This window comes from Musa acuminata, chromosome BXJ1-9 (assembly GCF_036884655.1).
Source record: "Musa acuminata AAA Group cultivar baxijiao chromosome BXJ1-9, Cavendish_Baxijiao_AAA, whole genome shotgun sequence".
In the NCBI taxonomy this organism is placed as follows: domain Eukaryota; kingdom Viridiplantae; phylum Streptophyta; class Magnoliopsida; order Zingiberales; family Musaceae; genus Musa; species Musa acuminata.
The window spans coordinates 11,917,501-11,940,941 of record NC_088335.1 but is presented as its reverse complement, the minus strand read 5'-3'; the positions used below and the strand labels follow the sequence as shown (position 1 = coordinate 11,940,941).

At 34.2% G+C, this 23,441-nt stretch overlaps 3 protein-coding genes across 6 annotated transcripts; all 3 read left to right on the top strand.

The window, feature by feature from the left end:
• The first annotated feature begins 3,148 nt into the window (after positions 1–3,148).
• On the top strand, positions 3,149–13,387 carry LOC103998268 (uncharacterized). Of its 4 annotated transcripts, none has more exons than XM_065083141.1 (9): positions 3,150–3,317; positions 6,173–6,407; positions 7,733–7,891; positions 8,581–8,706; positions 10,312–10,404; positions 10,493–10,636; positions 11,259–11,366; positions 12,836–12,887; positions 12,976–13,387. In XM_065083141.1, the coding sequence occupies exons 2-9, from the start codon at positions 6,222–6,224 to the stop codon at positions 13,011–13,013; spliced, it is 906 nt and encodes a 301-aa protein (XP_064939213.1). In that variant the 5' UTR covers positions 3,150–3,317; positions 6,173–6,221; the 3' UTR covers positions 13,014–13,387. The 4 variants fall into 4 exon arrangements, with proteins under 4 accessions (XP_064939211.1, XP_064939213.1, XP_064939212.1 ...); XM_065083140.1 differs by having other exon boundaries at positions 6,173–6,446; XM_065083138.1 differs by having other exon boundaries at positions 6,173–6,458.
• A 2,160-nt stretch (positions 13,388–15,547) lies between these two features.
• LOC135593250 (ubiquitin-conjugating enzyme E2 20-like) lies at positions 15,548–17,789 on the top strand. Its single transcript, XM_065083142.1, has 6 exons — positions 15,548–15,760; positions 16,205–16,232; positions 16,321–16,548; positions 16,635–16,698; positions 16,782–16,841; positions 16,942–17,789. Exons 1-6 carry the CDS (start codon positions 15,621–15,623, stop codon positions 16,980–16,982), a joined length of 561 nt encoding a protein of 186 aa, XP_064939214.1. The 5' UTR covers positions 15,548–15,620; the 3' UTR covers positions 16,983–17,789.
• Positions 17,790–17,909: 120 nt separating this feature from the next.
• Positions 17,910–22,766, top strand: LOC103998250 (acyl carrier protein 2, mitochondrial). The gene is made up of 2 exons (XM_009419673.3): positions 17,910–18,192; positions 22,268–22,766. The coding sequence occupies exons 1-2, from the start codon at positions 17,989–17,991 to the stop codon at positions 22,442–22,444; spliced, it is 381 nt and encodes a 126-aa protein (XP_009417948.2). The 5' UTR covers positions 17,910–17,988; the 3' UTR covers positions 22,445–22,766.
• Positions 22,767–23,441: the final 675 nt, after the last annotated feature.

Genomic DNA, 23,441 nt, shown 5'->3' with positions numbered 1-23,441 from the left:
TTGTTGTTTGAGCAAATGCAAAGAGAAAGCAATATGCATCTCCACGTAACATCAAAATTTATCCCGCACTAGTCTATCGTCTGCAGAGCATCACGCTGAAGCAAACATGCCACTGTGACCATGTTAAATCATATTAGCGAATGCCAGATCAAGGAGAAAATGTTGTCTTAGTATTTGACTGAAGATTTTACATGGAGACCTATGCACTGCTATGGTACTTCACACCTCTATTTGATTATAGCCTAGCTAAGTACTGGAAACAGTATATACTAGTAGCTTTTGCATGAGAAAAAGTAAAATCATGATTGAAACCCAAGACGTGTGTAAACTGCATATAATTCACAAATCATTTCTAGAACTGAGTTGGAGAAAAGTAGGATTGATCAATCGAGATGTAATTGCTGTATATGATTGATGACAAATCATAGCTAGAGACAGTAGTTATTCAAGAACAACTTACTTGGTGTTCCTTTTGCAGTGACAGATACTGGCCTAATTTAAATTCCTGAACACTATAAAAAAGAAATTTATTGAACACAATGATATATCAAGAAGGTTTGTCAACCTAATTTCTTTGATGATATTCACAGCTTCTAGGAACAACTAGCCCATTAATTTTAAGGACGCGATAAAACTCTTGTACTAATTTGCAGAATTTACATTTTTCTTGTTTGCAGGCTGCTGGGAATGAAGCTTTTCAAGCGGGAAATTATAGGTTCTGCTGCTTTAGCATGCAACACCATATCACGTTCTTTTGCTGTAACATGCTTCTGTAATCCTCCTCCTGCTGCTTATCAAGCCCTGGGACAGATTACACATACCATTGCAGATTGCGGTGGCATTAGCGATCACAATTGATTCCAGTGATCCAAAAAGTTGCTCGTTTGTTGACGGGTGAAACTCTTTTGCTGATAAGCCTTGAAGAAAAATACAAACATTAAATAATGTAACCAAGTAGTTCTTTCCGTAGCTTTACTTTGAGATCGATCTGATTGTATCTGAACCTCTTTCAAATATTGGCTTCTTTTTTTTTTTTTGAAGTTCTTTACTGATTGGTTAAACAATAAAATTCAAATGATGAACAGTACTTATTTGCATTTGCTTTAAATGTAAGGCAAGCAAATAAATTTAACAGTATCAGTTGTGGTTAATCTTTATCAGTTGACGGTCTGCGTGATTACGTTCAGACTCTTCAATTAATAAATTTCATATTTATTTATATTTAAGAAACAAGGAATCCAATTATTAGTGAAAGATAGATATGTGAAATGGTTGAAATTTAAGAAATAAGGGATGTTTTAAATACTTAAAATTTTATTTTATTTTTCAAATTTATGGATAACCATAGTTGTGGTGTTTAATTTAATTTGTTGGACGAATGCTAATATATATATATGGAGGATTTATAAATTTAAAGGGATATATATATATATATATATAACATTAAATATTTGGAAGGATATATATATATATATATATATATATATATATATATATATATATATATATATATATATATATATATATATATATATATATATATATATATATATATATATATATATATATATATAACATCAAATGTACAAAACCAACAAAAAAAAATATAAGCATAAAATAATGCATACACAAGAAAAGTAAAAAATAGAAAAATATGAAAAAGAAAATAAAATATTAAAAATAATAATAAAAGGATGATAAATTATTTAGAATGTATTATGTAGATGAATAATACAAACATATACATAATCTTAATGTAGATTTCTTGGAAAAAAACCCCTCTTTCTAAGCTATTTTCAAAGAAGTCCCTTTCCAGATTTATCATTTGGTGCCCTTATTACCTAAAATGTCCCTGACTTGACTCTCTACCAACTTTCACATCTTATGGATCAGTCGATAGGATGCATCCTTAAAAAATATGATTGTGTAATAGAATTTTTTTTTATTAGCTTTAAATTATCTTCGTTACTAACGATACCTATTTATCCATATGTGAGTCTTTTTTTTTATCAAGTAATGAATTTATACTGTGATTTCAGTCTATTTGATTAATTTCCAGTGTTTTTCTGTAGATTTTTGTATAGGTGAAAAAAACAGTAGCACTCGTATATCATTATGATACCTAATTTAAAAATTAATTTGATAATATAATTGGTTTATGAGATTATAAGGCCATATGGGTCATTTACTGTACTTTTAAATAGGCTTACAGAATTTTTGTTGAGGCCACAAAAAACACTATAATAATCATGTTTTTTAATCCCTATTTGCATCTTGTTATTCCTAAACTATTAATGATATCTATTTGAATCTTAATTATTAATTTGTCGTTTTGCCGTTCATTTAAATAATTTATATTATTTTTAATAGATTTACAATTTTTTATAGTGGTGTAAAAATACTATAAATTATTTAAAAAATATAAATGACATAATTCTATCTTCCTATTTTGTTGTTCCTATTCGTACATTATTATGATATATAATTTAAAGATTAATTTGATAATATAATTGATTTGAGTTATTTATAATGTTTTTAAATATATTTATAATATTTTTATTGATGTGACAAAAATCGATTATTTAAAAGTACATGACAACGTGTCACGGATTTAGCCGGTTTTGTCTAAGTCGCGGCACCCTTGCGTGTCTATCCGCAAAGGTCAACCTCCTCGAAGCCTCCCATGATCCTTTAGGACCCACAAAAAAGAGAACAGGATAAAGAAAACGCCTCACTCGGGATTCACAAACAAATATATCCGAAAACACTTCATAGACAATGTAAATTATAAACAGACTTTACAAGCTCTGAACAGTTACACAACAAATGGTGAAATGATCCATTACAGATCGAAAATCTCTCACACGTATCCACATGACATAACCTTTATTTATAAGCCTAAAGCAATCATCAACATAACTATAATGAGACTATTAAACTTTTAATCATCTCTCTATATATTATATAGAATATGAACATACCAAAAGATATGGATATATATAAGCATTACATCAAATATTTATTTTTTAAAGTTTGTTCGTGACTTACCTTATTCTAAATATATTATGTAAAGCAGTAAGATGGTACACAGACAACTAGAGGACAAAAACGATATTGTTTATAATTAGCTTTAAGTATAGGCGTCAGTCACAACACGGGTGGCGACTAGGGCAACTTGGAGGACTCTCTCCCTCCCCAGCTGCCATTCCTTGGTCGCCCCTCCTTAGTCCATCCTCGGAAGATTTGGCCTTGCGTTCGCCTTTACCTGAAGGGCGTCGAGATTGGTGGGGTTGGCTTCTGTTTGAGGCAGCGGGGAGGTACACATAGTTTATTCTTTTTCCGTCACTTGTCGTGGAATTTATTATTTCTGACCTTCCTTTTGCTGAAAAGGTTAATATCGTCCCACGATTGTCTGGCGGTTGAATGAGTGGGCTGTTTCCAGGAATTTTCCTTCGGCTCACAGTTTGTTTAGATTGAGATAGGATTCTTTTATTATACTTTTTGTTCGCTTCTGTTAGATCAAATTGGGGTGAGATTGATCATTAGGGAAATAGGAGATTGTGATTCTGTTTAGGCATTCATTCTTAGTCTTCTAAGCATTTCTAGCTTTCTTTTTTAATCTGGTGTTGCGGTGTTTGACCAATCCGTTAGGAGTTGTGTTGACAAGATCAAGCAAGATAGATAGTAGCATGGTCTGAGTCCAGTTTGAGCATGGGGTGTCGTGCTCTGACAGTCTGAAGTTTAAGCAAAGAGAAACTGCAGAGAGAAGGATGGACTCCCAATCATTATTGAAACATGAAACAGGGGTCCTCGGGTGGTTGAAGTTTAGATAATGTCCTATCAATTTCTTCAAATAAAGGAAAAAAGCGTCCATGTGGAATGGATTTGCAGAAAACTTCTTCAGCTGAAAAAAAAAAAAATCAATATAATGCTGGGTATCAGTGAAGGCCACTGAAATGCAATTTGTTTATGGCCATGGCTTTAACGCATGAAAGAGTGTGCTGCTGCTGCTGCTACTGCCTCTGCTGCAAATATATCTGCTCTTTTGACCATTTTTGAACACTTTTTATAAACATGGATACTATTCTTGATTATCTGGAGAACATTGGCTGTTTAGTGTTCTTCTTAAACTAGCTAACCTACAATGGGCATCTGAGAGATCTTAGGATAACAATCAAATTTGGTATATTGTAGTGTTTATGATGTTTGTTGTTAAAATACTTTGTGACGTGTGGAGATTATGTTGTTAATAATAATGTGTGGTGTGTGCATCATGATATCAAACAAACTCGGTTTTGGAGCCAATCAACATTTTTCAGATCCATTTTTACTATTTGTTTGACTAGGTTAATCTAGGAATAAATTATTGTTTTACAACAATCGGTTCGTTGTTTGGATTACTTCCTAGGCTTTACACAAATCTTACATTGCTTAGGCTACTATATAAATAATATATACACACATATATAAATGTAATTCTGATAAAAGCATGTTTCAATTTTATTGTTATGTGTTATCTTATGTTGATTCAGCTAAGATTATTTAGTATCTTCATTGTAAGAACTAAGGCATGCAAAAGGCTAATATTGTAAATATAAAATTATGACTCCATGTGTAGTTATGTGTTGAGATTTAGACATAATAACTAACTAAAATTATTATTATGGCTTCATTATGTGGTACATGTTCAAGAAACAACTAGGAAAACTCACAATAATGAAGCCACAAAGTCAAAAAATATAGAGTCAAGTTTATCTAAAAACGCTTTATGTTCATTAACACCATGCCATTGTTCTTGTAGATCCTATTTCAAAGTTAAGAAAAAAATAAACAGAAATTTCTTGCTTTATGAGATTAAACTTTTAAAAAAATCATGTTAAGTTGCATAGAAAGTGATTAGTGTACGCGTGAGCCATTTTGTTCATTAAATTTAGGTTGTGAGGAGTAAATATTTGCTTTTGTTCCTCCTCATTCTAATATTCATCATCCAGTATTTCATCTGAGGAGTCACTTTATTTTTCTGCTGCCTAGTGTATGATTGATTTCTGAAATTTGCAGAGCTGCAGCCAATCTCTTTGTACTTTGGTTCTCAGTTGTTTTATAGAAACAGCGCCATTAAATAGAATGTAATGTATTGTTTCTTCCTGATCTCAGTATGCTTGGAAATGACAATTTGTATTACTGTCTATATATATTCACAATTGACCTTCGGTTCTCACATCTTGATTTGGTGTGGAGAAGGATAGTAATATAGGATTGCAAGCAAAGATAAATGCTAAGGAATGGTAAATGCCGAGGTATGATGAAAAAATAAATACAAAGTCAACATTGTTTACCTTGGAACAATACTGGAAATAAAATTAGCATGTAGTAGATAAACTGTTAAGAATTATAAGAGAGTTTACGGTGATATCATGATAATAATGAAACTAGTACTAAGAGAAAGATATATAAATACTCGTCAAGCAAGATTAGCCACCATGTGTGCTAAAAATTGTGGATGGATATCTTCAGAAATTACCACAATGTGTTAGTAATAGGAGACGATTTTGATGGCCAATACAAGTCGAGTGAGGAAATTATGAAATGGTATATGGAGACAAACATGGGAAGAAATGATATGGCAGCTATCCCTTTAGACTTATTACATTATATTATGTTATAGTTACCAAGGTTGATAGAAATATAATAATCTAACAACGTGAAATTATTGTTGAAGAAAAGCAATATTGGAAATATATATGGTTTAGATCTTTAGTTATATATAACAATCATGCAATTGCCAACTAGGATAAGTAGACTAGGATTAGAAAATTGAAAAGTTATGTTACTGATAAGCTTGATTAGATAAAATAGATCTGTGTAATTTAGAGTATCTAGCAAAATAACATGACAATTGGAAATCCTAAGTTTATGGGGTCTGTTACATGAATCTTTTTCCACCATTAAGCTGTGCAACATCTATAGATTTTTTTTTTTTTGTATAAAACTTATTTATTTCATCCTTTTCGAATGAGCCTTTAGGAAAATATTTTGCTTTCTATCATGCTGATGAAACTCAACATTATTAAAATGTACACACAAAACACAATTTGTTTGGTCAGTATTTATGATTGTTGTATAGCTTGCTTATATGTTGGTTCTAATAAATTTTCCCATTTAAACTATGTAGGAAGCACAATCCTTGAACTGAACAACCAATCATAACAGGTTATGTCATCATGAGTTCATTGTCTGGCTGGATAGCTGGAACTAAATTGCTCAGAATAAATTTCAAGTCAACTGGACAATATTTCCGCTTCTTCTCTACTGGGCATGCACATTCTTCGCCATCTCTGAATGTAAATCGCCAAGAATTGATCGAGGAAAAAGGAGATGCTTTATATGATGTTAGGAAAGGGAATCATGTTGGTCCCTACCTGAGTTTAAGTGACTGTCAATCTCAAGTTAGCTCCTTCGTAATATGCATAGCTATGTGAATTTCTTTTTCTTTAAAATAAGTTATTCAAGTCAACTCATTACCACTGTCTATATAGGAATCTTTTCTTGGATATCTTCTAATGATGTATCTTCAACTTATCTACAACTTTCATATTCTTGTGGTGACATTATTTCTGATAGGTGTTTGAGATGAATCACTGCATTTATGATGCCAGAGTGATCAGCCCATTTAAGGAGGAATCATTCTTCTTTGCCTGTCTAAATGACCAGTGCATTTCAAAGTTGACAAAAGCATGCTGTAATGTCTTTGCTGACTTCTTCATTCTCATTGTTTGGCTTTTTTCTTCTCAAATCATGTCTAGAATTTTCCACCTAATCTTTTTTTTTTGCTTTTATGTTTTTTAAAATGATTTAAATTGCTTTGTAGCTATGGTTTCTGCCTTATATATATGGCTCTAAATTGGCTGATAAGATTCTAGGGTTTTATCGTAGAAGAAAGAAGATAAAAGGGATGATCACTTCGAGGGGATTGGCCTCCTGGGATTAGTCAAAGACTGAATAATATTTCATTGTCTACCGAAAAGGAACAGTTACATCACTATTTATAGAGTTCCACCTAGAGTCCATCAGGACTTGGACTTTTAATAATAAATAAATATTAAATAAATCTCTATCCGGCTTTAACTGAACTAAACAAATTCAATAAATATTATTCAAAAGCTCAGAAAATAAAAGGATCCTAACATTGGCCTGATCTTTACCCATTTTGGACCAATGTTCTAGCTTGTAAAAAGTATATTATCCAACATTGAGAGCTTGTAAATTTTGTTTAGATGATTTGTTTTTGCACGTTTGCATTTTATTATGTTATAAAAGTAAAATCAGATTTTTAAATTGTGATTGAAGTTATGCTCAACTAGGTAATTACATGCATATTAAATTCTAATGTTGTAATCACCAACATTGTTTGATGGAGATTCTTCTTTCTTTCTTTGTATCATTGAAGACCAATTGCATATAAACTGTTGTACATCTTTATGAAGATTTTGTACAAAAATTGTTCTATGTGGACATGGATGTATGTTGCTCTGTTCAAGTGGTTTCATGTGGTTATTGACATATATTCTTTGTTTAAATGGTTTATCAAGTTCTGTTTCTCGAGTGATGCTTGTTTGCTATTAAGCTACAATGCCAGATAACTGTTACCTATGTATCAATTCATGCTGCATTCTAAACAATAGTAACCTGGGTTTCCTGTTATGCTATGATGCATGATTGACCTCTCTGGCAGATAAGTGATCCTCTTGTTAATGGATACCAAGGTTATTCACTTGAGAAAGAAGCGGAGACATATTTTGCTTCCTGTGGATTAAAGAATGCTCTATATTTATTGAATGCAAAGGATTTAAAAGAGGATCTCTTTGGAATCCTAGTTCCTTGTCCTTTTCAGGTACTATATAATTTACCTACATTGGTTGTATTGTAATGTAGCTTACGTATTAAGAAATGCTTTCATTTTCTCAAAATGGAGGAGAGGTTTAGAATTCATTACAATGCTTTATATCAATAGGATTACAAGTGCATTACATCTTTATTGGCTGTTTCTCTTATGAGAAGTTAGTTTCTAGGACTTGATATCTGAATGAGTCAAGTGAAAAGTTGTTTAAAGATATACAAACGGAGTTGAAACTTGCTGCAGTTTTTTCTCTGGTATGCAGGTCCATCTCTCCAGGTGCTCACTAAGCAAATTCTAAATTTGCCATTAAAATTATTTAACTAAACTGGATGGCTGTGTGAAGAAGTTTAGCTGCTTCCGTGTCCCATTATCCTTCCAGTTTGTTGTTCTAATGCATGTTTCCCATATCAGTGTTCTATTTGTTGGCATTATTAATGCAGGGCAGCCTGCTGGAATGGCACATGAACGAGTGCTAAGCCATGCTGCCACATGGCTACTCTGGTGTAGCATTGACACTGGATATTAAAAGTAATAACTGTAAAAAATATAATGTGGCTCACCTTTCATAAGACAAACACCATGTTGAGATCATACTTCCTTTTTTTTCCTTCTGAGGTTACTGGATCATCCATTTGTGTATTCTTTTTTCCAAGTTCTATTTGGGTATTTTTGTTGTCATGCAGGAACCTACTGTAGCTAGTCCTATCGCAGATTTGCCTGAAAAGATTAGTGTTACCACAGATGAACCAGTGAAGAAACATCTCAAATTGGAGTATTCCAGCCAACAAAAACAACCATCTGATAATTCTGTGAGTTTTTTTTTTTGTAAGGATGCTTAAAGCATGTTGTTCTGTCACAATGTGCTTGGAAGGGCCTCTCTTTCATTACTTGCCATGTCATTCTTTTACTGATGGATGAAAAGTTATTTCTGCTTACATGTTCTTCTCCATAACTTTGTCATTCTTATTACAGATATATGCTCATTGAATGGATATGTAATAGATACTCTAAAGGCGATTTCCCAGAAAAAGCTCTAAGTTTTGGTTTTTCTTGGGTGGGCCTTCTCATTTCCAAAATTCATAAAGATATCTCAACTTTTCTAAATGACAAAAATAACCTCATTGACAGCTAAGCTACTTTAATTTTTGAAATTACCACTGAAACATAGCTAAGACTGAACCAGCCAAACGGTTTGGTATAATACTTGTATAAAGTTTTTGAATAGTGTTCCTTATTACAGTGTTTCTGAACACTATAACCTTATTTTAATTTATTAGAAATCCCATCAATCTTTATTATCAACCTTATTGTAGGTTTCAAGGGATTTATTTGAGAGTTTTAAATTGGTTTTTGATTATATCACTGAACCAAAATAGTGTAATTCTATTAAAAAACAATGTAAATAAGTTTCAATTAATTGAAATTTTCACTATCGATGTCCATCAACCTTTTTGAAGTATTGTAAAATAATTTGTATGAGAAATTGAATGGTTTTAGATGAAAATTATATTCCAAGATAATGCATGATAAAAATTCTGAAATTTTCATTTTATCTCAAATTTAGGTCTAAATATTTAAGAAATCTTATAATATTTGTGATTGTGAAGGAATGACAATAAAAAAAAGGATGTGACATTTTCTAATTACAATGTTTTTAAATGAAGATACATTGTTTTTTTTTTTTTGTTCAGTATTCAAAAACACTATAAACGGCTCTGCATAATACTGGATTGTTTCAGCCAAAAGTTCAGTTTGGTCCGAATTAGGTTTTGGCAGCAATTTTTCTTTTTATAATAAGGATATTATAATCTTTTTATAAAGAAAATACGCCCTCTTTGAGAAATATAAAATGGGATGTGCGGTCCCGGAAAATCCAAAAGTTGGGGCTTTTCTCAGGAAATCGCCCGTATTTTAACTCATCTTCGATTTTATAACTTGAAATGGCATTTGAACATAAAGACTTCCTCTGTTTGATAATGTTGTGTGGAATACATTATTAAGGTCTAGCAAACAAACAAAAACTAGATTGAATACACGGCGGTGTGCATGGTTCTTCGACTCAATTTAAGTTTGTGAAGGATATGCCCTCATATTCTTTTATTACTGTTTCAAACCAAACTTAGGTCTAAATTTGAAGGAAGACTTGAACTATTTGTGTAGTAATGGTGCTCTCACTCATTCCTACATGTCTTAAGATGATGCCACGTGATCTTGGAGAATAATGGAGCATCATATGCTAACTAATGCAACCATTTTATTGTCATGTCACTATGCACAATAAATTTAATTTTTTCATGGTTATCTATTTATATGTTATGGCGGTCATTTTCTAGAGCTTCCAAGTTTAATTAGTTCTCTTTCTGTCTTTTCATGTATCATCCAGTAACAGATCAATTTCATCTATTTGTCTACAGATGTCATGTACTCTTGAATTTGATGGGGCTCCAGCAGGAAAAGCTAGTAAAGGTGGTGCTGGTGTAATCCTTCGAACTGAAGATGGAAGTGTGGTAAATATAGATCATCCTCTTAACTTTGTCTTATATTTTAGATGATTTTGTTTTGTATTATATATATTTTTTTAATGTCTGAAAATAGATTTCTCGACTCCGTGAAGGCTTGGGTGCTGTGACCAATGACACTGCTGACTACAGGGCATTAATTTTAGGCCTGAGGCATGCTCTTAAAAAAGGATTTAAGCAAATTCATGTTCTAGGTGACTCTCAGCTTGTCTGTATGCAGGTTTGCAATTCAACATGTTATAGTATTTGACTATCTCTTCAACTGTTTTCTTACATTGGATGGTTAGTCATCTGGCATGTTTTTCATTTTTGTAGATATTTACTTTCAGCTTCTCCGGTCTCTCCTCCTTTCCTTTGTATGCATGTAAGAGAAGGATGGACTGATAGTTTGTATCCCGCTTTGTCAAATAGGGTTGACGACCTAACTAGAAAGTAGAAACATTGCTGATGTGGCATAAGTATCATATTTAACGGTTATATCTTCTAAAACACAAAAATATGAAAAAAAATTTAAAGTTAAGACTGCTGCAGTTAATTATAGATCTTCATGTCTAAGCATATTAATTTGAATTGCATCAAGGTTGGACCTTAGGTGGACTGCTGCAGTTAATGGAGATAAAGTCTAGAACAAGTAGTTTACAACTTCCACTGTGCCTAAGCATTTAAACTTGTATTGCATTTGGATTGGATCTTACAACCATCCAGGGAATGGCATTTTCTATGTGCAAGCATGCTATCAGCAGGCCATTCTGAATGAAACCATACATTTCTTTGGTTCAGTTTAATCTACCTGCAATCTCATCTTTAGTCTAACAACAATGCTCCATGCTTCTCACAAACAGGTGCAAGGTTCGTCTAAAGCCAAGAACAAGAATCTTGTTGACTTGTGTGAGGAAGCCAAAGCACTCAAGGAGATGTTTGTATCATTTAGTATAAGCCACATTAAAAAGGTATGTAGAATATCTTTTATTCATATATATGTAGTATCATTTTGTATCATTTTGGCATATGACTGTAACGCATAGTTAGTAATCAAATCAGGAAGCAATTCGCCAAGTCTTGGGTCATTGAGTCATCCGTCAAGTCGATCGATCAATTAGTCAGACTGCATGTTTAATTAATGAATATTTTAAATTAAATACAATAATTTAAAATTATATGCATTAAAACTCTAAAATACTAAAATTAATAAAAAAGAACAATCTTTGGCAAATGAAAATAAACCTTCAATTGTACAGAATATGACAAATAATAACATCAATCAACCAACACTATAAGTATAAACCTTTATCCAAATTAAATAACATGTGATAATATTTAAAAGTTAAGAAGTTAATACGTAATTCAGTTACTTGAGCAAGAATATTGATATAGATGTAACGTCCATGTATGATGAAAGTCAAAGTGAAAGTTCCATTAATAAAATGAAGCACAATAAAAGAGACAACAACGAGAAGATCACCTTAGGAACAAGAGCGACACAAGAAGAGGAGAAGACCGTAGAGTACCAAAGGAGAAGAAAAAAATAGAAGATACAGAAAGAAGAAAAAAGAGGGTTTGGGAGAGAGGAGGTGAAGAGAAGACACGGAGAGGAGGGGTAGAAAGAGAGAATGGTGGTGGGGGGAAATGAGGATATAACGGGGGAAGATGGCCGAAGGAAGAGAGGTTGGGGAGAAATGATCACATAAGGAAGATCGTCTTTTTCTCACCTTAATCCTTATTAAATTGCCGTGTCCTATAGAGCAAATAATAAGAAAGATTTAAGCTAAGTGTACTTATGTAATATTAGCTAAATTGCATATTCGGATCGGTTTTATGTAACCCAGCCGATTCCAACAACCAACCAGGCCAATTGTTTTGTTTCGGTTTTTAACATAATTGATCCAATAAGTGAATCAGATCAGTTAATGATCCAATTCCAATTTTCTCAGTTCGACCATCTGGTTCAGTCAGGTTTTGTTAACTAAGCTATATATTGATACTATGAGAAAAGTGTCTCATGTTAGTTTTCTTTATCACCTTCCATTGGAGGAGAATGCCATTCTATTGACAATTTAAAGTCAAAGAAAGTTGCACACAAAACAATGCATGATAGTATGAAACAATGTAATATGCTTCATTCAAGCAACAATATCAATCTTTAAGTTTGTTTTATTTCTGATCTAGGAAGTGCCATGATTAGCTTATTATGTTCTCCGGTAGCATCACGTCAAGCTGCTTTTCTGCAACCTCATGGATGAGAGTTTTGAGTTACAAAAACAGTACCTTGGTCAAATTGCATAAAGATACCGTTCCTAAATACCGTATCATTACATCATGCACTAGGCTATTTCTCCCTAAATTAAAACCATCTCATATCATGCTTTCTTTTGTCATTGAATGTGTGTAATAAAATTGCCTTTCTTTATTACTGGTGAAGGCAATGAATTCTGATGCTGGTTCCCAGGCAGCTTTAGCTATAGATCTTCCAGGTCTGGAAGCGAGCCAAGATTTTGTTTATGTTTTTCAAAATAAAGTTCTCTGGGGTTAAAAGCATTGACATGATTGATCATCCTGCAGTTGGTGAAGTCCATGAGGAGTCTAGTGAGACTTGCTAATCATGATGCTGAGGACAGTTGTTTCTTCGAGTGCTCCCTTCAGTGAATGTAGAAAAACATCACAGCTACGTGAATACTCACTTTTTGAGATGCGTGAATACTCACTTTTTTTTATTGCTAGATGATGTGTCGTAGAATGAGAAAAAGAAGTGAAACATTCTACTGTCTAGTGTTGAAGATGAAGATGGGACAATTATGCTGCTGTCGTGACTGCCTTCGGCTTAGTGACTCTTTTCTCTTCTCTTCCAGTATAATGTAATTTGGCCTATGGGTCGGTCTAATGCCGAGAAGGTAAACTAGTTTACAAACCTGAGTTATTGGAATCAGGTACTAATTGATTTAGATTCGGTAATGGAAGATTCTCCTTCTTAGAATGTGTGCAGAAATGAGCAAGAAGAAAGCATTGTTCTACTTGCTGATATGATTCCAAGATAAAAACAAATTCATTATTTGATAGTCTTGTAGATAAAAGTTTTGGATACGGCTTGTTATGATTTAGCTACAGATAATATGAAGACTGATAATAAAATTAGATGGATATTTATCCATCAAAGCCCTCTGCCTGACGGCAAATTCAGAGTCTCTCTCTCTCTCTCTCTCTCTCTCTCTCTCTCTCTCTCTCTCTCTCTCTCTACCCGACACCTTTCCTCCTTAAGATGGCTCTCTCACTGTCCTCGATTTCCTCCCTTGCCTCCTTCCTCTTGCTTTTGTGAAGGGTCTAAATCTGTCTATCAGGTGGACTTCACTTCTTTCCGTTGTCCCTATTTGAATAACATTCAAATAGGGCCCTTCGCCCCTTCTTTTGTCTTTCCCTTTGTCCTTCGTCGACGATCTAATTTTTTAGACTCTTTTTCCCGTCTCCATTGCCAATCTTGGCTCATCCCTTTGGGATGCCCAATAGTCATATTGACAATGTGTCAATTATAAATATAATATTATATATATACACACTATTGATCCACTATTTGAATGTTATTGCTTCCAAAGAATGAGGTAAATTTATAATATTTATATTTATCAATTAATATTATTACACTCATTTTCATTATCGTGCTAAAAATATTAAATTTGAATGTAAAGATCCCTAAATTTACTATATATATATATATATATAATGATTCACTCATTATTTGGATGGTATTACCCTTTTATGGAGAAAGTCCGAGATGAAATTGATAAAATATATGTCATCATTTTACCCTCGTTTTTGAAATTATGCTAAAATTTGTCAATTTTGAATATAAATATCCTTGAATTCATACAAAAATGTAAAACATTATTGGCTTACTATTTGGATTCTGTTAGTTCTGAAAGTTTGAGGTAAAATGGAAATACACTGATTTTATGTCCTTACACTCATAGTGATGGCTGCTACACTCATTTTCAAGATCATGTTGAGAATATTTCAAATTTGGGTATTAATGTTTTGAATTTACACACAAAAAAATATTGATTCACTATTTGTATGAAATCAAGGATATTTATTTTTCGAATTTGACTTATTTTTAGTATTATTTTGGAAAAGTGTAACAATATTCATTTATAGACGGATGACAATGTTCAAATAGTGAATCAATAATGAATTTGAGGATACTTATATTTAAATTTGACATGTTTTTAGCATGATCATGAAAGACAAGTATAATAACGACATAAATGTTATCAATTTTACCTTAGACCTTTACTCTATACAAGGGTAATACATCCAAATAATAAATCAATGTTTATAATTGTTTTGGGATATTTATTTTCAATTTGGAATATTTCATTTTGATTTTGAAAACTCTTATGATGGTGTTCATATATGAATGTAATGATATAAATCTATATTATCTCAAACTTTTACAATAGAAAGGCAATAACATCCAAATAGTGAATCAATTAGCTTTTTTTTTTATTTTTTATGAAAATTTAGAAAATAATTATATTTAAATGTAACACATTTTCAGTATGATTTTGAAAACGGGAGTAATAACATTTTTCATGAGCATTGCGAGAGGATAGCAAAGGAAGTTGATGGGTTGTTCTCAAGTCAAGAATTAACATCATTTGTGAAGAGAAAGAGAAGAGGGTGAGAATAATGAAAGAAGCCGAAGATGAGAATTATTCTCAAAGAAAAAGTCAAATTATCGATAAGAGCAAAAGATGATAGAGAAAATAAAGAGATCATAAGATATAACAAAGAAAGATAGACATGACATATCAAGACACATATGAATTTAAGATAAAAATATATATTTATTAAAAATGATACTGTTTAGTGAGTTTTTCAAGGATCCCAATTAAAAACCTTCTCTGGCCTAAATAATTACCCAAAAATATATTTATGCACTTGACCTAAATAATTGGACTACTTTGACTTACTATTGTCTTAAATGCTAATATTCTTTAGAGAGCATTTTTAATCTAAAGAACTAGCCGTTGGCGAAGGGGACTCAGGCAACGGTCAAAATGGAGGACCGACGGCTCTCTCGCCCAATCCCTCCCCTCTTTAAATCCACCCACCTCCTCTTCGCCTCTCTCTCTCTCTCTCTCTCTCTCTCTCTCTCGCACTCTGTGATCCGATACAAAGCGAGGAAGGCAGGAAGAGAAGGGAGGACAGCCAAAATGACGAGGAGAGAGAACCCCGACGTCCACGACAACATCCCCACCACCACCCCCGCCGCCGCCGCCGCCACTGCTCCCTCGGCCGCCAAGCAGCCGGCTCCTGTCGCCAAGGCCCACGACGGCCACTCTGTCCTGAAGAGGTCCTGCACCCTTCTCCTCCTCCTCTTTCTTGTTTGCTTGCTTTTTGCGGCTCTTCTTCTTGTTCTTCTTTCTGAAAGATCAAGAACGCTCACAAGAAACGAATTCTCCTTTTTCATCTTCATCTTTCCTTGTGTACTCTTGAGCTCTCCATTGTCCTTCCAATCTTGCTTCTTCTTGTGACTCATCTTGCACTATAGCCATCTGTTTTGCTCGATCGGAGGTAAAGATGTCAACTTTGACGACGACATCTGGTTCTGATCGCTCTTTGATCATTTAGGCTGCAGCAAATTTATCTCTCTGCCTCTCACCATCCTTCCTCTCTGTCTAATCCGCCGAAAGATCTCTTCTTTGAATACGAGACCCGGTCTCTGCATCCTTTCTTTTCTTGTATCCTTTTAACTGCACGCTGACCTTGACTCTCTTGCTCTCTTTTCATCAAACAGATTGCAGTCGGAGCTCATGTCCTTGATGGTAAGCAAGAAGAAGATTACTCCTGGGATTCGTCAACTAATATGACACGTCTTCTTGACGATCCCGTTTACTTGCTTGTGTTGTTCAGATGTGTGGGGATCCGGGGATATCAGCCTTTCCGGAGGGAGACAACATCTTTTGTTGGAAAGGGACCATTCATGGCAGCAAAGAGACAGCGTACGAAGGCATGGTCTACAAGCTCTCCTTCGCCTTCCCCACTGACTACCCGATGAAGCCTCCAAAGGTGAAGTTTGAGACCGCCTGCTTCCATCCCAACGTCGACGTCTACGGCAACATCTGCTTGGACATTCTTCAGGTACGCGGCAGATGGAAGTCCTCCCCATGTTTTCCTCCTTCTCTATGCAATCTGCATCGATTTCGATGGTTGTTTTGGATCATCAGGATAAATGGTCATCTGCGTATGATGTGAGAACCATTCTGCTGTCAATCCAGAGCCTTTTGGGAGGTACGCACGAGATCCGATGGATACACACAAGAGTTTTACTCCATTAGGATATGAGAGTGCTGATGTGATGATGATTGTTGCAGAACCCAACAATGAGTCGCCTCTCAACACCCAAGCAGCAGCACTTTGGGTGAATCAAGAGGGTGAGTGCATGACGCGATGATCATCCTCTCCTGCTTTGAGATCCAAGAAATCAATTCCTCGTTTGAGTTTCTGAATGCTGTGTCCCTGTTTCTAATGCAGAGTTCAGGAAGATGGTGGAGAAGCTGTGCAAGCCAACCTAGTTCATGCAATTCTTGCAACTATGTATCAGTAGTCCTACGTAGGGGAGAGGACAGAGCACTCATGTTCCATTCATTCATTGTTTCACCTCTCTCTCTCTCTCTCTCTCTCTCTCTCTCTCATTACAGCAAAATAGTGGAACATTTCCTTGATTTAAATGAATTTGTTTATCATATTTTGTCATTGCATGTTTATCTAAATGAGCCAATAATGTTTATATTATTCTGAATTGCTCTAAAATGGTGTGCTAAGGAGAGTTGCTTCCCACCTGTTAGGGGTTGGGGTGTTCAGATCCAACTAAAAACTCTTAACTTATTATTTAAATAATTTAAATATATATATATATTTTAAATAAATTGATTTGATCCAATAAATCGATTGAACCTTATCACAATCTTGATCTAATTTCATCAACACAATAATATTTTATAAAATTGAGCATATATCATATGTTACGTCTGATTTGATTATCAATTTATGGAATTCAAGTACCCAAAAAAATTTTATAAAATCGATTTGATCCGAAGAATATCTCTGACTAGAATCATTTATAATTTTTAAAAATTAAATTATTGGTTTCAATTTGATTTTATTTTTTTTATTCGGAGGAAGACAATAATAGAGTTGATGGTATTATTTCATTGGTGTTTTGTACTATTAATAAATACTTTGTCTAAATTTAAAACTTTTATGAAGTTTTAAAAAAATTTAAGAATTTTAAATTTGCATGGTAATATAATAATAAATTTACACGCTATGTATGCATGGGATTATTCTTTTCTATAATTTTGTTTTTATAGTTATGACTTAGAAAATGTCTTCAACTTTTGTACATATATTAGTAACGAATTATAACGGCTGTTACAACGAGAAACAACGGATTGTAACAGTCGTGATGATTGCTATATCCGAAAACGATATGTATCATCTCCACCAGTCTGTTTTGCCGCTTTGGCTTCCATCTCAAGGCTGGTTCGAGGTTGTCGTCTTGCTTCTCCGACGGCGACGATGGCGGCGATGAGAGGCGCTCTTCTGAGGCACCTGAGGGTGAGGGTGGATTCTCAGGCGGCGCCGGTGGCGGCCTTCTCCTTCGCCGGCCTCATCCGCCGCCGCTTTTCCGACGAAGCGATGGGATCCTTCCTAGACAAGTCTGACGTCGCCGATCGGATCATCACCGTCGTCAAGAACTTCCCGAAGGTCGATCCCTCCAAGGTACTGTGCCATATCACCGTTCTTCCCAAGTTCGATATAAACCCTAGGGTTTAATTTCTGGTTAGCAGCTTTTTTTGTCGCGACGAATACTGTTGAGCTGTACGTTTAGTTTGGTGTATGGGATGGAGCTTGAATCCGGTGATATTTTAGTGAGAATTCTCTTTGTGGCTGATCTTTGCTCGTAGCCCCTTTCAGATCTTGTAGTGATATTCTGCTCTGAAAGGGCTTCACTTTCCGCTGCAATCTGATTTGGGTGGAGGTTTTCTGCAACCAAAGCCCTGGTCTTGCTGTCCTTATCTTCATTCAGAACTCGCTCTAGTTTATAAAATATAAATGTTCGATTGTTGCCTTATATTTCAGCAGCAATAGATTCTGATTTATTAACACAAGTGTAGTATCTCACATAAGGTATGCCTCCACTCATCTTGGAGCTAGGATATAGTTGGTGTAATCGGGGGATAACATATATTTATGTTGCTAAGTAGCAGGCTTTCATGTGGAACGTTTGGTACTTATTTTTTATTGATTTCTCCTATCTTGTGCTAAGAAAGTTACTAGTAATTATGGAAGAAATAAATGTGGAACATAAATATTTGTAACATATTATTTATGTTGTTAAATGTTCTGTAGCTGCCAAAACCATCTCAAGCTTAGGCAATTAGATACATTTGACAGTGATGAAAGTTTAAAACATGATGATGTCACTGTAGAAGGTAGTAGCTTGGATACTCAAACTACACAATGTTTTGGGCTTGAGTTGTCCGGCCAGTTTACACTCTAGGGGAGTGTTAGGATTGATTAAAAACCTTGTTGTATCTGTTTCCTTAAACTTCTAGATAAAAAGGGAGAGGTTAAGAATTATCTTGTGTTTGAGTTTCCATGCATATAGAAGTTCGGCATGTTGGATCATGCCGCTTCTATCAGCTCAACCATATTTAAATTTTGATATGGGAAGAATGCTTCATGTAAACAAATAATTTATATTGGCAATCATTGATATGTTTGTATCTATCTGCATGGCATAAGATAGCACCTAAGAGGTGCACATCCGGATTTATTTAGATCCGTTCTTTTTCTATCTACATGCCACAAGGGAACCACGTAAATGCCATGTGGACTTCTCAACTTACAAGTAGACCCTATGCGCCAAAATTTCAAAGCACCTGTGTGTGTGTGTGTGTGTGTGTGTGTGTGTGTGTGTGTGTGTGTGTGTGTGTGTGTGCAGGTATATATACATGTATTTGTATTGCATAAATCTTTGAATTACCTGAAGACATGTAAATTTGGCTTGTGTGATGACACGATGCTTCTGACTGTGTTTCTGTGTGAACAAACACTTAAATATTGAATAGTAGGAAAACCAAGGTTTAATATTATTAGCACCTTCTACTAATTTGTAATCAAGCCTCTGTGTGTGTGTGTGTGTGTGTGTATATACATGTATTTGTATTGCATAAATCTTTGAATTACCTGAAGACATGTAAATTTGGCTTGTGTGATGACACGATGCTTCTGACTGTGTTTCTGTGTGAACAAACACTTAAATATTGAATAGTAGGAAAACCAAGGTTTAATATTATTAGCACCTTCTACTAATTTGTAATCAAGCCTCTGTGTGTGTGTGTGTGTGTATATATATATGTATTTGTATTGCATAAATCTTTGAATTACCTGAAGACATGTAAATTTGGCTTGTGTGATGACACGATGCTTCTGACTGTGTTTCTGTGTGAACGAACACTTAAATATTGAATAGTAGGAAAACCAAGGTTTAATATTAGTAGCACCTTCTACTAATTTGTAATCAAGCCTCTGTGTGTGTGTGTGTGTGTGTATACATGTATTTGTATTGCATAAATCTTTGAATTACCTGAAGACATGTAAATTTGGCTTGTGTGATGACACGATGCTTCTGACTGTGTTTCTGTGTGAACAAACACTTAAATATTGAATAGTAGGAAAACCAAGGTTTAATATTATTAGCACCTTCTACTAATTTGTAATCAAGCCTCTGTGTGTGTGTGTGTGTGTGTATATACATGTATTTGTATTGCATAAATCTTTGAATTACCTGAAGACATGTAAATTTGGCTTGTGTGATGACACGATGCTTCTGACTGTGTTTCTGTGTGAACAAACACTTAAATATTGAATAGTAGGAAAACCAAGGTTTAATATTATTAGCACCTTCTACTAATTTGTGCAAATTAAATTCTCAATCAATATGGCTTGTTAAATGGATATTTGATTGTCAAAATATATGCATGTGTATTCTAGTTAAGTATCAGTTCCTTGTTTGCCTTTTGGTTTGGAGACAGTATTATAAAGCATTGAGGTCGAGATTTGTTTGTAGAATTTCTCAGTCATTTTAAGCATCTTACTCTACCAAATATACAGGATAGTGAAGGAATGGGCCTGACAAACTCTAGGCTTTTACATTGTATACAGTGTTATAGATGAACCGACTTTTAGTATTTTAAGTCCTGCTGTGTACAATCTGAATGTGTTGTATTAGTTGCAAATAAATGTAGTAGTTTTAGCTTCAGCCTTTGTTCATAATGATCTAACATTTCCAGGATAAGATGTAATGCTTAGTATGGCCACAATTGGACTGGCCTAGTATCACAGAGTTCATTTGTGCTATGCTTAAGATTTATGTCATAGTATCTCCATATTATGTTTTCTTTACCACATCTCTAGTAACAAAAAGCTTGAGAATATTATCATGCAGGATGGATAAAGTGAATAACAAGAAAATTGCAAGAAAGTTTCAAATGGAAATTTCTTGTGCAGAACTTGCTTTGTTAATGTGTTACATCAAATGAGCTTGTAAGGAAAACTTTTGTGAAGAACTTGCTTGTACCTTTCTGAATATCCACTTTATTGACAGTCATAGGTTTACATTTGTAGGTAGCCTGGTGGTATGATTTCCCACAAGCAACATGAGAATTTCTGTACAAATCCTTCTCAGGTCTCTTGCTGGAACATTAGGAATGGTGGCTTACCCACTCAAATTCTGATATTTTATGTTCTTGAGTGTAGAAAACAGCATTAGTTCAACTTACTATTACAAAATTTAAAGAAGATGTGAGAAGCACTGCCGAGAGAAAAAGAGAAAACAAAGCTTAGATAAGTAAAACGGTAACATCAGGAAAAAAAGGTATTATTTTTGTGTCCATAGAAGTTCTGAAAGATCATGCCCCTAATCATATTTTAATAGGACTTGTTAACTAAATCGACATTTTAGATGAAACTACAGTGGAACAGAACCTTACAAATTTTACATCTAATAGAAACCAAATTTGAGGTGTCTGGTGAGCAATTTGTTTTTGAGGTACTCGATCACTTCTTTCTTCTAACAAAACTTTGATGTGCATACCATTTTTAAGTTGTACTCTTTTTTGTATGCCTCAAAATTTTTTTATTGGTCATTTTTGTAATTAATGTCACCTTCTTGAATGCCTCCAAATTTTTTATTGTCATTTTTGTAATTAATCCTACCTTCATTATTTGCTAAATAACATTTAATATAACTGCAGAAAGGAAAGGTGAAAATTGACTGATTTCTGTAGCGTGAGCAACTTTCCAGTCCTTAAGAAAATCAAGAACAGTGGATATGTTTGCAAACTCACTGTAACACCTCTATGTAAGTTCTTTGATTGGGGTGGGGGAAAATAATCTAAAATTTGCTTTCTTATATGGTGTCAATTTTAATGAATTATGGTAGTTCATTTAATATGATAAGTAGTTTTCAAGCAACTGACCATGGTTCAAACTGGAACTAGATGGGCAATTGACCATAGTTCGGAACCAGAAAATATGAAAGAGTTTACTCATCTCATGTGGCATTCGCTCCAACTGATCTAGTCATTTCTTATTTTATTTAACTTATTCCATTTCCTTATGACATCACTCATTGAGCCATTTCCTTGCCCATTATAATTCTGTGCTGTTGGCATTCTGGCCGAGGGTGTTTTGAGAACCTTCATATTTTTGTTCCATGTGAATTTGTATGTGAGGGTACCAGTGTTGAAAGATCCTTTGCTAATCTTGTCTTATATGCTGGTCTCTGTAGGTCACACCAAATTCTCATTTTCACAAGGATCTTGGTCTCGACAGCTTGGACACCGTAGAGGTTGTGATGGCACTGGAAGAAGAGTTTGGGTTTGAGATCCCTGATAATGAAGCAGACAAGATTGACGCAATCAATGTTGCTGTCGACTTCATTGCCTCACACCCCCAAGCAAAATGAGATTTCTACCAATGGGGCATGCTGACTGTTCTCTTCGTAAGATTCTTCATGAGACCATCTTTGTCTGTCTTAATGACTCGAGTAATCTGGAAGTTGGTTCCATCACATGTTGATGATCACAAGGGTGCTTTGTTTTGAAATAATTTGGTACTCCTGACCTTCCACAGTGAGCTCTTTCCTCTTAAGATGTCTCACATGCTGGCGATGATTTGCTTTTGCCGCAAGTCTTGTGAACATGTTATGTTTTGTTATGTTTTTTTTTCCCTTTTTCACTCATTCGTTCGATATACAAGTATTGCATTATCATGTGCATTGACATTTATATCTGGATTTCAAACTGAATGCTTATTTTGATACAAACGTGTAATCATGTTTATTAGGGATATATTATTAGGTTAAGTTCTATTTTAGTTTCATGAACCATTTAAGTGATTTATTGATGTATAAAATAATTTTTATATTTTTAAATTAATATAAGGATATGTAATTTAAGTTTTAAAAAGGATTAAAGTCCATTGGTTACGGATTAATTTTTATTATTTATCCTTGTTTCATTTAAAAAAAATGTAGCATATAAGTTTGTCCTGTTAAGTATGAGTTAATATATGTTAAAATTTTGAATATTGATTTATAATAAATTATTAATATAATAATATATATAATATGAGTTTAAAAAATAATTAAGGTTCATTTTGTTGAGAAAGAGTAAGTGACGAACAAAAGCGAAGAGTTAGAAGTAGGAGAGGTCGATGGCGAAGGTGAGAGAGAGCTGTATCATGTCGTAGACGCAATGGGTGGAAGCGCATGAGAGGATGAAGAGAGAGTCGATGGGGATGAAAATGCCCAAGAGGAGGAAGAGGGATTAAGAGATCACTATGTGCTTAGTGTCGAACTGGTCGATGCACATCCACCTGATGCAGGATCGGAAGTTCTTGAGTTTGTCATTAGCGCGGTAGAAGTTATTTGCTTACGATGCTCTACTGCTCTACTAAGCAAC

What these genes read in the sequence shown, in the direction of transcription:
- LOC103998250 (XM_009419673.3), top strand. Translation starts at nt 17,989, where the DNA reads ATGGCGGCGATGAGAGGCGCTCTTCTGAGGCACCTGAGGGTGAGGGTG. An exon ending in CGAAGGTCGATCCCTCCAAG is followed by an intron (nt 18,193 to 22,267) that starts GTACTGTGCCAT and finishes TGGTCTCTGTAG; the next exon opens with GTCACACCAAATTCTCATTT.
- LOC135593250 (XM_065083142.1), top strand. Translation starts at nt 15,621, where the DNA reads ATGACGAGGAGAGAGAACCCCGACGTCCACGACAACATCCCCACCACC. An exon ending in CGGAGCTCATGTCCTTGATG is followed by an intron (nt 16,233 to 16,320) that starts GTAAGCAAGAAG and finishes TGTGTTGTTCAG; the next exon opens with ATGTGTGGGGATCCGGGGAT. An exon ending in AATCCAGAGCCTTTTGGGAG is followed by an intron (nt 16,699 to 16,781) that starts GTACGCACGAGA and finishes TGATTGTTGCAG; the next exon opens with AACCCAACAATGAGTCGCCT.
- LOC103998268 (XM_065083138.1), top strand. Translation starts at nt 6,222, where the DNA reads ATGAGTTCATTGTCTGGCTGGATAGCTGGAACTAAATTGCTCAGAATA. An exon ending in AATCTCAAGTTAGCTCCTTC is followed by an intron (nt 6,459 to 7,732) that starts GTAATATGCATA and finishes CCTCTCTGGCAG; the next exon opens with ATAAGTGATCCTCTTGTTAA. An exon ending in GAACTGAAGATGGAAGTGTG is followed by an intron (nt 10,405 to 10,492) that starts GTAAATATAGAT and finishes GTCTGAAAATAG; the next exon opens with ATTTCTCGACTCCGTGAAGG.